Raw genomic sequence first — 15,405 nt, 5'->3', positions numbered from 1 at the left:
ATTTTGTAATAATTTGAAGTTAAAATAACGCTACGGTTTGCTATTTTGATAATTTAGGACTGGGTAAATCAATATGCATGTTCTGTACATACTATTAATAATTATAATATATCAATTCATACTAAAACACATCGAATCAATATTCAGGCTGGAACTGACACTGGTATTTTATCAAAGTATGTTGCTTGACCTGTTAAGTATGAACTAAAATTGTGAGTACGCCTACTACATTGCTCAGGGCTTTGGTATTATTAGGGACGTTTCTTCTCCCCGATCAGGACGCCTAGATCTGAGCCTGTATATATATTTGATATAAAATCTTTACAAGCCCCACAGCCCCTGCACATTACTTACTGTTACTGTTATGTCATGCGAAACTGAAACATTCAACTACCTACTCCAGTTGGGTTATGAATATTGCAACACAGTGAATAACAGACAAAATAATTTAAAATATTTCTTTACAATAATACTATAGCTTATATTGCCTTAATAAAATATTTCTTAGCTATTATTGTAACAAAATATTTGAAACTTTGTGTTTTAACTCGAACGATCTGTTATTCATTGTGATCCGTTATTGATACTGACAGTACTATGGCTGAAATAGAGTGTAATTATGTGTAGACCTATTATATTTGGCTCAATCAAAACATTCATTTAATGTTAGATAACTCAGGGCTGGCCATATCCTAAAATTTCCAATTGCCTGCCGAGCAAGTAACTCTCAAATTTCATTTGCCCACAAAAATTACCTAGTCCCAAGACGTAAGCAGTTTAAATTGTATGTTTCAAACAATTTCACATCACGCAAAGCACTTGTAAGCCCTGTATTACTAAATATGTTTGGGGGGTGGGGGTCTGGGTTTTTTGTTTGTTTTGTTTTGGTTTTTTAGAGGGAAGGGTTCATGGCGGACGAATTTAAACTTTTAAAAAAGTATACCACTCTAATTTTTCAGGATGAAATTTACTTGTGGATGCAGGACATTGCATTTTTGGACATTTAATTTTCACAATTTTTAGCTGGAGTATACCATCGGTTTGCCTTAGGAAATCCGCCGTTTAGAGGTCTCGACGTGAGTCCGACACACAGACTCAGTCGGAGACGGCTTTGATCCCGTTTCCAATTTTCCAGCACGCGCGCCTACTCAGTGTTCTTTAACATTTAGTCAATTAAATGTTAATTGCATGTATATTTCATAAATCAATTTAATTATGAAACAAATACGAAAACTTGCAGATGGACAACCTAATTTTGTAATACGAAATGCTACATTAGTGAAAAACCGACCGTGCGGTGGGAATTCCCTGACCTCGTTTTACATCACACGTGTGTTTCGCAAGCTCACTTAGATAAAGCGAAAACTAATTTTACAAAGAGTGTACTTATCCATTTTAGTAACGTGGTGGATCGTAATGTTGTAAACAGCTTTTTCTCGATTCTTCAACGTTTTTAGCAATTTACTTCACGGTCACTGACATAAAATACCATGATTTACAAATAAATGCCTGGGTGCTTATTCAAAGATGTGGGCCTACTTCCGGTCAAATACGGTACTTGATATAATAATCAGGGGCCTCACACACACACATGCACGCATGTTTGCTGCAGACTACGGAATTACAAAAATTGCAAGTGTACAAAAGGGATAAACAGGCACTTTGTGTTTGGAAATGTTGGCCAGCCCTGATATAATAAATTGAACATAATAAATATTGTTATTGTTAAATGATGTAATCTGACATGAAAAGTTGATTGAAACATGCAAGCAGTTTTGCTTAAAAATGGGAAAAATTACATCTTTGTAACTCCGTGAAAATTAATATGCATGTATCGGCAATTTCCATAACGGCATTTCTATCAGAACACCTCGCCTAAATTTAACTTAGGTGACGCAAGTGCCGTTTTACGAAAACGTGCGACAATTGCCGATCGATGCTTAATTATTATTTTGCTGAGAATGGTCAACTTCGCAGTCCTTTCATTCCGATGTGACGTTGTTAAATTAAACTACCATTCTATGAAAATGTGCGAGGTATCCCGTTATTTTCCAAATTCAAGATGTTTGTATTTTGGCAGAAAACTGCATTGACTACAAAATGTGTAACTCACGCATGCTCAGTTTAGTCAGGATGCGGTAACATTTAAAAACAAAATCGCATCGCGTACTGTAAATGAATGTGATATGATGGGGGACCAGTTAAGTTAATTGCGATACAATTGTTTTCTGAACAAGCCGCTGTTTCTGCTGTTTGAAATAGGTTAGCAGTTCCACAAAACGTTTCATTTGTGCCAAATAAATTTTAAAATTCCAGGTGGTCCGACGGACTACGTGTTTGCAGGTTCAGGTAGTCCTGTTAATTTTCAGGTAGTCTCAGACTACCGGACTACCGTTAAGATCGAACCCTGATACTGTTCATATTTAATATGAACAATCTAGAAGAAGCCTGTTGCAGTATGACATCATTGGAAAAAGCACCTAGTGTTAGCACAGTAAATTGAATAAGACTATGACAATGCTTAATCAATGGCAGACGGTTAAAACAAACTCTACAGAACGAGACAAGACACTCACTGCTGTCATGGAACTTTACCAATAATCAGCAAAATATTTGTTTATGTGCTTTTTTGCAAGTAGGACAGCACCTACCAGAGTGTTTGATATACGAATCAATAACCAGAGGACTGAACTCACTTCATACTGGATGAACTTCCTTGAGTCTTCCAGATCCATGTCTTCACGTTTTGGAGGGTTGTCGATGGTCGCCAGAGCCAAACAACGCAGAGTGTCTCGGCCTGTAATGACAATTGGTTAAATGAAAGAAAGAAAGAAATGTTTTATTTAATGACGCACTCAACACATTTTATTTCCGGTTATATGGCGTCAGACATATGGTTAAGGACCACACAGATATTGAGAGAGGAAATTCGCTGTCGCCACTTCATGGGCTACTCTTTTCTATTAGCAGCAAGGGATCTTTTATATGCACCATCCCACAGACAGGGTAGTACATACCACAGCCTTTGATATACCAGTCGTGTTACATTGGCTGGAACAAGAAATAGCCTAATGGGCCCACCGACGGGGATCGATCCCAGACCAACCGCGCATTGAGCGAGCGCTTTATCACTGGGCTACGTCCCGCCCCCATTGGTGAAATGAATTACAAATGTATATGTAATGTTAAAGATAATCTTTGTTTTGTTTAATGACACCACTATAGCACATCGATTTTATTAATCATCAGCTATTGGATGTTAAACGTTTGGTAATTCTTACATACAGTGTCTTAGAAAGGAAACCCCAAACATTTTTTCCATTAGTAGCAAGGGATCTTTTATATTATGCACCATCCCAGACAGGATAGCACCACAGCCATTGACATACCAGTCATAGTGCACTGGCAAGAAAGAGATTTAGCCAAATAAACCCACCAACAGGGATCGATCCTGGACCGACAGTGCATCAGGGAAGTGCTTTACTACTGAGCTACATCCCACCTGACACAATAAGATAATCATACCAAGAAAAATTGTTTTGAACTGAATAATAATGGGCAAAAATAGAAATAAATTTATTTTTAAATATTCTGTCTGTAACATATAAAAGATCCCTTGTACAAGGCATAACATTATTTTAATATTTTATTTTAACACTTAAGATTGCTATGGTACAAAATCAATTGATGAAAAGTTCAAATAGTTTCCGTAGGTAAATCAACAGACATATAAACACACGTTCCAAATTTATCTTCTTCTTTTGTAAATCACTATAGTGGAAATCAAAAATTTATTTCAGTGTCAATACATGACAGATGACAGTGTAATTAATTATACACCTGCACAATGTTTAAGCTCATAATTTACATTACACCTTCCTGTACAATGTAAATTTGTTACCGATGTGAAAAAGCAGCTCCAAGTGAGAAAACTGACCTGTTCCGTAGATCTTGGTGTATTTCATGATCTCATTCTTGATGGCTGGAGACATGGGCACTTTGTTTGCACCGACACGAACGTGCGTGCAGCGGTCCAGCAGTCCTTCTGATGCTCCCTACAAGACAACGTTAACTCTTACACACAGGTCGACATGAAACACTTTGGCCAATCTATAGTCCTTCCTACAGAGAATGCCTGTTTTCATACTATGCAATTTACTACAAGCTATATATTTCTAAATTGCACACAAAAATAGTAATTTTCTGTGTATTTCCAAAATACTTTTACTTTTCTTACGTCAAACCAAACTGAAATTATTTTCAAACATTTTTGTAGGAGGATGGGACTATAGACTAGGATATTTACAAAAATCCACTGAATATTCCCAAATACTAAAATGACATTCAAAACTTGATTATTTTTAGTAATATGGAATATAAGTCTATTTGTCAAACAATGATTCAAAAAATATTTGCTGAGAATAGGTGACTCTGCTCAACAATCACAAAGATCTAAAAAACCAGAAAAAAAGAACTGAAAACATTTATTGTAAAAAAAAACACACCAAAAAACAAAGTTAAATATTGGCATTGCTGTTAGCTACAACATCAATGTATTTGAAACTGAGTACTGCCGAGAACTCATTCATGAATAGCTGAGAATCTGTTCTCATCATACCACATGTTCTCACATCTTTAAAATGTTCAGGACCACCAGAAAAAGGTTTCGATTACAATGCATGGTTACAGAAGCTGACATTTGCATGTTAAAGTTTGAAATAAAACATATGAAAAACTTTTGTGGAATAACCCAAATGGTTCCATTAAGAACTGACCACAATTATTTTTGATTTGTGTCAATATGAACGGAAATAAACCCCCAAATATGTACACTGTATGACTCCACATATATGCCCAGACAATTAGACTACCCTTCAAGGTGTAACGACAGAAAAAAGATGTTATAATTGATGAAATCACCTTGCAGAACATGCGAGCTCCGCCTGGCGTTCGGGTGGGTTTGTTGGGGACACAGTACACACTCATAGACTTCCTGTCACGGGAGAATTCCAGTGTGAACTCCTTCTTCCACATCTGCTGAATGACGTGCACGCAGGCCGTACCCAGCTCACGTTTGTTTAGAGCGGTCTTGTCCGTGTTGTACGGGTTCATCTTCTCCACCAGAACACTCAGGGCAGTTTCAGTGGCTTCTCCAACCTTCTCATAGCAATCCTTGGTCTATAATTAACAGAAAACTAATGATAAATAACTACCAATATATTGATAGCGGTTTCAGTGGCTTCTCCAACCATCTCGTAGATATCCTTGGTCTATAATTAACAGAAAACTAATGATATATAACTACCAATATATTGATAGCGGTTTCAGTGGCTTCTCCAACCATCTCGTAGATATCCTTGGTCTATAATTAACAGAAAACTAATGATATATAACTACCAATATATTGATAGCGGTTTCAGTGGCTTCTCCAACCATCTCGTAGATATCCTTGGTCTATAATTAACAGAAAACTAACGATAAAGAACTACCAATATATTGATAGTGGCTTCTCCAACCTTCTCGTAGATATTCTTGGTCTATAATTAACAGAAAATTAATGATAAAGAACTACCAATATATTGATAGTGGCTTCTCCAACCTTCTCGTAGATATCCTTGGTCTATAGCAGTTTCAGTAGCTTCTCCAACCTTCTCGTAGATATCCTAACAGAAAACTAATGATAAAGAACCATCAGTATATTGATAGCGGTTTCAGTGGCTTCTCCAACCTTCTTGTAGATATCATTGGTCTACAATTAACAGAAACCTAAATAATATAGAAATGTAAATAATATAACACTAGCAGGATATTGAGAGCAATTCCAGTGGGGTCTCCTATATTTTCATAGAACCATGTTATATGCAATAAAATAAAATTTTAAATGTGTTGAGTGTCTCATTAAATATAGCATTTGTTAGTTTCTTTTTATCATGTAAACCACACATGCTACAAATATTTTGCTTTTGTTTTCTTATGTATTTAGAACCAGAGGACTTAATACTGAATAAGAAAGAAATGTTTTATTTAACGACGCACTCAACACATTTTATTTATGGTTATATGGCGTCAGACATATGGTTAAGGACCATACAGATTTTGAGAGGAAACCCGCTGTTGCCACTTCATGGGTTTGGAGTCAGTATCTGGATTAAAAATCCCATGCCTTGACTGGGATCCGAAACCAGTACCTACCAGCCTGTAGACCGATGGCCTAACCACTACGCCACCGAGGCCGGTAAATACTGAATAAAGTCTGTTAATATGGAAATATAAAATAAAAAGTCTGGCCTTCTTTCATAATCAAGTTTCGTTTTGTTTTACTGTACTTTATTAAGTTCTCCAAATCCTCCGAATCATTACTACATCAGGACGTTACTCTGAATAGTAAAATTAAAAATATACCAAAACAAAGCAAAAAATAAATAAAAAATTGATCGTTTTCTTGTTTACTAAATACTTAACATGTCCTCTGACCAATTTCACTTTCCCCTTATTACAATGTATTGGTCCAAACATCCGAAAAGTTGACTGCCTAAAAATCTTCCATAATACCCAGTGTACCTCTTCCGATCACATGATATCCCTTTCCAATAGGTAAGGTCAGAGTAAGTTAAAAAGAAAATACTATATGGAGTACTGTAGTCCATTCCACAGATGACAATGACAATGTGTTTACTTACATCGTTGAAATCCACACTGGAGTCGTTACACATGGAGCAAATTGTCGCCAGTTCTTCAAGACCTGGGTAGTCGGCAGTCTTTATTTTCTTTTGGTCCAGGTAGCTGCAAATAAAACAAATCCACGCCCATTTGTTAACAGCATTAGATCAAAAAATACTATTGTTAATTTTCATTTTATTAATATTTTATACTCCATTATACTTCTGTGGGTTTTTTTAGTGGTACTAGGTAAATTTATGACCATATTTCATAGAGGATCTAGTCAAAATAACAATGAGCAACAACACATATACTAGTATTTTACTTAATTTTTTTCTTCTAATTTTACACCTCTCTTTAATTTTACACAAGCCATTAAAACTGAAGTCTAGGTGGCAACCAGTACCTGGATACAAACCCATTATTTATCAAGCTCATATCCAATAGTTACACCATTGAGCAGCCTGGTACATACCAGTAGTTACACCACTGAGCAGCCCGGTACATGCCAGTAGTTACACCACCGAGCAGCCCGGTACATGCCAGTAGTTACACCACCGAGCAGCCCGGTACATGCCAGTAGTTACGCCACCGAGCAGCCCGGTACATGCCAGTAGTTACGCCACCGAGCAGCCCGGTACATGCCAGTAGTTACGCCACCGAGCAGCCCGGTACATGCCAGTAGTTACGCCACCGAGCAGCCCGGTACATGCCAGTAGTTACGCCACCGAGCAGCCCGGTACATGCCAGTAGTTACGCCACCGAGCAGCCCGGTACATGCCAGTAGTTACGCCACCGAGCAGCCCGTAACATGGCAGTAGTTACGCCACCGAGCAGCCCGGTACATGGCAGTAGTTACGCCACCGAGCAGCCCGGTACATGGCAGTAGTTACGCCACCGAGCAGCCCGGTACATGGCAGTAGTTACGCCACCGAGCAGCCCGGTACATGCCAGTAGTTACGCCACCGAGCAGCCCGGTACATGCCAGTAGTTACGCCACCGAGCAGCCCGGTACATGCCAGTAGTTACGCCACCGAGCAGCCCGGTACATGGCAGTAGTTACGCCACCGAGCAGCCCGGTACATGGCAGTAGTTACGTCACCGAGCAGCCCGGTACATGGCAGTAGTTACGCCACCGAGCAGCCCGGTACATGCCAGTAGTTACACCATTGAGCAGCTTGGTACATGCCAGTAGTTAATTCTTTTTTACCTATACTCGCACATTTCAGTTACTGTATTTAAATAAATAAAATTCACACGTGAAAAGCTTTTGGCTAAAAAAAGCCATCAACTGCTGTAAACATCTAATAAAACAAGTGTAATGTAATAAAAAATGTTATTTAAAAAGACATCACTAGAGAACATTGATTTTGTAATGTAATAAAGACAATGCTGCTATTATCATGAAATAATACTGGCTGAATGTCCAATAAAAATGATGGAAATATAAATCTATATTTACACTTCTCCCTCAGGTGCGTAAGTTGATCCAGTGATTTCAAACTGGTTTGTCTTTAGGTCATTACCATCAATCTTGCTGAATAAAAACATCTGAAAAATAAATAATTGTTGATTGTGAATTATTTTTTGGCCTCATACACACTAACCTTTTAAGGCAGAAAAATATATGCACTAATATGCCAATGTTTAATACATTTAATACAACTAGAAAATTAGCAAGTGACACACACTAAGGACAGAAAGTACATTAAAAACATTTTAATAAGCCAATAATAAGGAATCAACTATAAATCTATCCTGTGACTTTACACTTTTACACTATTTAAACCAATAAAGATTAGTGAAAACATGTTAATTTATAAAAAGATATTAAACAAAATCAAAGAATGCTTTAATTTTGTTTTTTATTTTACTGGCTACTTACTTTGCATACAGACATTTGATTGGTTGTTAGAGTTCCTGTTTTGTCTGAACAGATAACTGAAGTACACCCCAGTGTTTCTACTGAGGGGAGACTCCTCACGATAGCATTCTTCTTGGCCATTCTCCTTGTACCTGAACAAAATAAACAGTAGATATTAGCAACCCTCATAAGAACATACGACAATACAATTATTATGATGTCTTTTTAAAGACTGAAATGCGCCTTCTAAAACAGACAATAAACCAATGCTTACAATTGTTGGTTAAACATAAACATATTAGTTCATCACAATCTGTGCCTTGTAACAGAGTTAATAAATGCAGGGATGTGAAAACTTTTGAAACCAGAAGCCAAAAATATATTATACCATAACCAACTGATGTTAAAATTACAGTATTTCAGAGCAAATCGACTATATTTTTTGAAAACTATTTTGTATGTAAAAAAAAGAGAGAGCTGAAATCAATTAAAAATCTTGAAAAATTCATCCCTGTTAAACAAACAAATGAAATCTTACAATTGTCAGCTAACATACAGGCTGTAATTATAAATTAACCTGGTAGTGATTTGTGTCTTGTATATGTATATGTTATGTCGGTTCTCGTTTTAGTAAGAAATAATGTCGAATATGTAGAACCATGGTAGATGAACTAGCTACAATGAAAATGATGAGATGGCGTGTTAAGTACTAACCAAGAGCCAGACATGTTGTGATGACGGCCGGCAAACCTTCAGGTATGGCAGCGACAGCCAGTGCCACGGCAATCTTGAAGTAGTAAATGGCTCCCTACAAAATATCAAGGAAAGTGTGGAGACAATACTGACATGAAATCCCATCAATTTATTTCAGATCTTGTGAATCATAGAAATATACACAATGTCAATTTATTTCAGTTCTGTGAATCATCAGAAAACGCACTGAACAACGTAGTTTTATTTCAGCTCTTGTCAATCATCAGAATGTATATCAAACAATGTCAGTTTATTCCAGTTCTTGTTAATTTTCTAAGTGTACATCAATGTCATTTATTCCAGTTCTGTTAATCCTTCAGAATGTACACCAAACAATGTCCTCTATTCCAGTTCTTGCCAATCTTTCAGAACAGATATCAAACAATGTCAGCTTATTCCAATGCTTATTAATCTTTCAGAATGTACACCGAAAAGTTCAAAGCATTTCAGAGTTTGTCAATCATTCAGTATATACACCAAATCCAGTTTATTCATAAATATCATTTATTCCAGTCCTTGTCAATCCTTCACAGTCCTTGCCAATCCTTCAGTCCTTACCAGACAATGTTCATTTATTCCAGTCCTTGCCAATCCTTCAGTCCTTACCAGACAATGTTCATTTATTCCAGTCCTTGCCAATCCTTCAGTCCTTACCAGACAATGTTCATTTATTCCAGTCCTTACCAATCCTTCAGTCCTTGCCAATCCTTCAGTCCTTGCCAATCCTTCAGTCCTTACCAGACAATGTCACTTTTCCTTTTCCTTCAGAATGTACTTCCAATAATGTTATTTATTCCAGTCCATCATTTGAACCAGTCTTCTTAACAAAGAATTAAGGAACATCTGATGAGTGCATTCACAGTCATGTCGATCATAGGTTCAGGATTCATCCTTAGTGGCAGGATTTTTTGGGGATATAAAAATTTGGCTTGGACTATTAGATTTTTAGACTATGTGCCTTCACACTGTATGTCAAACAGTGTAGGGCCATTAAAAACAAATAGCTGGTAGGCCTGTGGTTGATCCACAAGATATTACAGCCAAGGTTTAACAAATGTACCAGTAAGTGGAAGACCGAATTAAAAGTCTGTCTTGTTTAACACCACCACTAGAGCACATTGATTTATTAATCATAGGCTATTAGATGTCAAACGTTTGGTACTTTTTATATACAGTATAGTCTTAGAGGAAACCCATTACATTTTTCCGTAAGTAGCAAGGGATCTTTTATATGCATCATCCCAGACAGGATAGCACATACCACAACATTTGTTATACTGGCTGGGTGAAAGACTGAGATCTCAGTCATTTGAACACTGAGCAACACTGTTAACGAGTCTGACTTACCTTGATCCAGGAACCTCCGTGAGCGGGGTCGTTGAAGTGGCCGATGTTGATGGCCCACACAGCCACACAGATGATGGTGATCACCTACAAATATACAGACAACTCGTAATTTAATTGCAAAAATTAATATATGCCGACTGGAAACAGATTATCTCTGCACATTAAGGTCGACGACAGTCACTTTTCGCACCCTTGTTCTGGGTTCGTACACAATAAATATAGCATATCGTACCGTAATTTCACTTGAAATCCATATTTCGTAAAAGGTACAATTTTTTAATCACAACATTTTCTTCAAACATTCAGATGCATTAGTAATGTTCAAACAAAAAATTTTCAATAGCAAGTTTGCACTGGAATTTTTCCAGCATTCTTAAAACGGAAACGCCATGTACCCAGTGTATGGTTATTGTAAGGCGATTCAAAGTGACGTCATTGGAATACTGACGTCATTAAAATTCAAAATTAGCTAAAATAAAAACTGGTCTACTAACCTTGACCCCTGTCAAATTTCTATAACAAGTGGACGTTGTTTACGGATTGGTATTTTGTTATTTTTCATAATTCTAGACAAAATATTAATTTTAAGTTTCAAAAGATGAAAGAAATAAAAAGTACCTTTTGTCAAATATATCATATCAAAAAATTACTGTTGATGTTTTATTTACTGTGTACAAAGCCAAAACAAGGGTGTGAAAAATGACTGTCGTGGCTCTTAGAACTGTATACAGTACCAGTTATTTATTCAATAGTTAATTATTTGTTTGTAACAGGCCTGGATTTGTCCAATTAATTAAAGAACTGAGATGAAAAAATAAAATTACTCAGCAATTTACTTTTCAAAAAGATTACTTGTGCTTAGTAGGGTACAAAAGTTTACTTGTGTATTTGTTTTTGACATGGATTTGTAGGGAGCAGCTCAGACAAGGGAGTAAGCAGGACCAAAGTTACTTTAACATCACAGCATGTTGTTTTAATTCAGCTACAATCTACGTGAGTCGTACCTTGGAGAGCTGGTTACTGAATTCATCCAACTTCTGCTGCAGTGGTGTCTTCTCTGTTTCGGTGTCCATCATTTCGTTTCGGATCTTTCCTAAAGGTACCAAGATCATTTTCATGAACATGTCAAACTCACACAATATTAAATTATATATATATATATGTATTTGTAAACTGTGAAAGTGTGTTAAAAGCAAGTAAACCAAAAAAACACATTGTGCACACTTTTTGCATAATTTTGACACCCAACAGCCAAAGTCTTTTTCATGCTGAGGTATTGTTAAACAGTCATTCATTCATTGCATTATGCAAATTTTTTGCATAATTTGTATGCAGTCATACAGTATGGCAACGATGATGACAGAACATTTCTCACGGGTATCGCAGCCACTAACACATTTTACATTTATTACAGGATATGACCATTACTTAATTTCTGGTGCTTAAGGTTTCATGGAACTATCAAGGTTATATGGAATACTTTAGTTCTATTTCTATAAGCCTTGAATAAATGAAAACTGATGTTAAAGTAGATTTTCAAGTTTTATTATCATTACTATGGCAACTATGTACTGTAAATTAGAAAATGTAATTGAGGATAAAATTTTACTGAATTTAGCCAGGCCATACAAGACACTAATATCTTATGATGCTAAATTTAAAGAGACGTACATCAGTCTATTTCCCAAACAACAAACCATGTATGTGCGATTCTTTTGTCAGTGATTATATAAACATAGAACACTGGTTACAATCTATTGATTAAACGAAAAGGATACCAAACAATTATTAGTTAACCTGCACATTACAGCAATTTTTCTACTAAATTTAAGTTGTTTGTATCCTGCATAGCATTAAAATTGGTCAAATATTATTTCAGCTGAACTTACAACTTAAGCTTATTCATTAGTTTTTAGTTTCTAATGTGACAACCTTTTTAGTCATTGGATTTCACTAAATTTCAAGATTGCTAATATTTTATGATTTACATTACATTAACACTGTGAACAATGGAAATAATTTCACAAATCCTGTATCATATAGCTTAATATGCTACTGAACCTATTGTAATTTAAAACTACAGCATGTTTTGAGTTTTAACGTGTCATGCTCTAATTTGCTAAATGCAAACTGAAGTTGAATTTGGCAAATAAATTTCATGATTAAATTACCCAAAAGTTACATTTTAAAATAATGCTAACTGAAACAGGACTAGACACTAGGCACAAATTTGCCAAATTACTAATAATTTTGGGGTCCATCTTAAAACTTGTGTATCTTAGTATGTTGTTTGGGAGTTCTGCCTACTAAGATAAGCTATGAATGAAAAGAAAAGAAATGCTTAATGAGACATCTGCAATTTTTTTAAACTAAGCTATAGGCTATTTTTGACACAAGTCGGTGAGAGAAGAGAAGAAACCTGCTATCACTGAACAGTAAGGGGTCTATTTTTATACTTTCTCAAAGACATTACACCACAAAACACAGGCTTTGAAGTACTACTTGGATTAGAAAAAAAAAATGAAGAGGGATCCATCCAGATGAATATTCTACGACTAAGTTGTATTCTGTCCCATAAAGCATCCAAACCACCATAAGGTTTGTGAGCTTTTGGATTCAGTATTTCCAGATAAATATACTATTTCTTCAAACACAGTAATGGGGCAGAAGAGGTGAGGGGGTAGGATTTAACAACAATACCAATATATTTATTATTGTGTTCACCAAGAGGAACTACCGGTGAGTGCAGAACATCGTTTTTAACCTTGGATCTACCTTGCACATCGATCACTAACCTAACCAACAACACCTGGTCGAGTTCAGAGTCGACCGATAATGATGGCAATTTTAACACATTATGCACTCACTGTTTGCAATCAGTAAGTAATCAATGAGGCTATACCTGCAACTGAGTGATGAGAAAGCCAAAGACCGGCTTTCCAACGTAAACAAATGCTACATCAAGCAAAAATTGGATGACCTTCCCTCAAAGGTAAGCCGCGGAGTTTGCACTTGTATTACATGGCTGCATGGTTAGGGACGGAAAACATGCAAGGAATGCAGCTGCAGACAACACTTTGTGAAAATAAAAACAAAGCGAAAGCAGAGGAGAATTTTGGAAATATGTTCTCTATCTGCTATCAATAATCTGTAATTGACAGCAAATTGGCATGACAAAGCAAACATATATTAAAACAAATAACCTCCAGTTTTAATAATTTTTGTATTATCTATTACCGGTATTTTATATATTTTGTGTATAAACAGAACAGAAGAATAATCAATATTTTATATTAAACTGTATTTGCAAAAGGTTTTATTTGAAGGAACACATCATAATAATTGTTGTCAGTTTAAACAGTTATATTTCACCGTGTTTTGATTAAAAGACAAAATATATTTCAAGTAATTGACAGTTTTCAACCTCCAGTGTACAAGATTTAAATAATATTTCCAGTGATTATTAACAATATCTCCTCTGATGTCAGAGAAAATTATGATCAAGAACCATGTAGCAGGATTCAGTTGCATTGTAAACCATTTATACTTGAACAAATATTATATGCATCAAGCGTGAAAACACTTAAACAGACTTGTGAAACTGGATCCAGCTTGAAACCAGCGGTATACCTATAAACAGGTAACTAATCCTACATGCTTAATTAATGCATGTTCTTATCCATTAGGATAACTCTGATTTGTGACCAGGGGAAGATTTTGCTGATAAAAACTGCCCTCTGCTTCACATTATTACTGTAACCAGTATACATGTACTGGGAAAAAGCTTGGAAGCAATTATATCTAAGTGGAGCCAATACAACACGAGAGGCAGTGCACTCCACACAGTGTATCACTTCTCAGCATATTGTTCACAAATGAAGATACTGAGATGGTAAGAGTTATGTCCCTTTGGTTAGACGGCATGCAGCAGGATATGTAACATGGGCAGCTGACCATAAAAGGAATTGTGCTAAGCCTGGCCAGAAACTGGCAGAGATAGGAAAAGTGCAAAGGAAGTGTGGGTAACAGTTGTAAATGTGATAGCGTCTGTACAGCGGGCACCGTCTTATACCAGCGGCAACAGACTGCGTAAGAATAACAGCCAGACAAGAATAAGGTTTCTTGAGGGAGGTTTATCTCTGACTGACAACCAAGGTTAAACATTACCTAGTCTATGATACACAGATCACTATAATACACAGATCACATTGTTACATATATCTCATCTGAGATTGAAATGTACTGTAACAGTTATTGATATTATTATTATTTAAATATACAAAATAATTATGAAAACAATTTTTTTTTTTTTAATTTGTACATTCTATATTTCTTTAGTATTGAAAGTTCAATTTTTAAAGATACATGGAATAAAAACTGTTTGAATGTAAATGTTTGCAATTATATGTAATTCCAAATCAATTTTAAGTTCTACATTCATCAACAGAAAAAGATCCAAGACCATATCCTATACGTACATACTTATTTCTTACATTCAAGAAAGTAACAAATTAAGATATTTTTAATTCTACCACTTTTTTTTATACGTTCTCTTGTACAATGATACAATACAATGATTCATTTGATTTATAACAGTTCTTGTGTTTCGGGGTGTGTGGGGTGGGGGTGGAGGAGTCCACCAATATATCATTCAAACAGGTTAATCAAAATTATCTTTGTCTAAGCATTTTAACAACTGACCCATCCAAATATAGTGGGAATCAATTTCCCAAATAAAAATTATAGAAAGGATGTTCATAGCAATACAATACTATAGTCCT

General features: G+C 35.9%; 1 protein-coding gene across 3 annotated transcripts in view; it reads right to left on the bottom strand.

Annotated features, from left to right (window-relative positions):
• The window catches only part of LOC121367809 (calcium-transporting ATPase sarcoplasmic/endoplasmic reticulum type-like), a 72,670-nt gene that overhangs the window by 22,980 nt on the left and 34,285 nt on the right, over window positions 1-15,405 (bottom strand). For all 3 annotated transcript variants that reach the window (XM_041492187.1, XM_041492186.1, XM_041492189.1), the window contains exons 9-17: window positions 11,629-11,717; window positions 10,625-10,708; window positions 9,239-9,332; window positions 8,546-8,676; window positions 8,123-8,211; window positions 6,681-6,783; window positions 4,921-5,178; window positions 3,938-4,055; window positions 2,697-2,797 (exon numbers count right to left, since the gene is read on the bottom strand). In XM_041492187.1, coding sequence (XP_041348121.1) covers window positions 2,697-2,797; window positions 3,938-4,055; window positions 4,921-5,178; window positions 6,681-6,783; window positions 8,123-8,211; window positions 8,546-8,676; window positions 9,239-9,332; window positions 10,625-10,708; window positions 11,629-11,717 — 1,067 coding nt within the window. The remainder of the gene's footprint in view (window positions 1-2,696; window positions 2,798-3,937; window positions 4,056-4,920; window positions 5,179-6,680; window positions 6,784-8,122; window positions 8,212-8,545; window positions 8,677-9,238; window positions 9,333-10,624; window positions 10,709-11,628; window positions 11,718-15,405) is intronic.

Source organism: Gigantopelta aegis, chromosome 3, assembly GCF_016097555.1.
Source record: "Gigantopelta aegis isolate Gae_Host chromosome 3, Gae_host_genome, whole genome shotgun sequence".
NCBI classification, from domain to species: Eukaryota; Metazoa; Mollusca; class Gastropoda; order Neomphalida; family Peltospiridae; genus Gigantopelta; species Gigantopelta aegis.
This window is presented reverse-complemented; position numbering and strand designations above follow the sequence as displayed.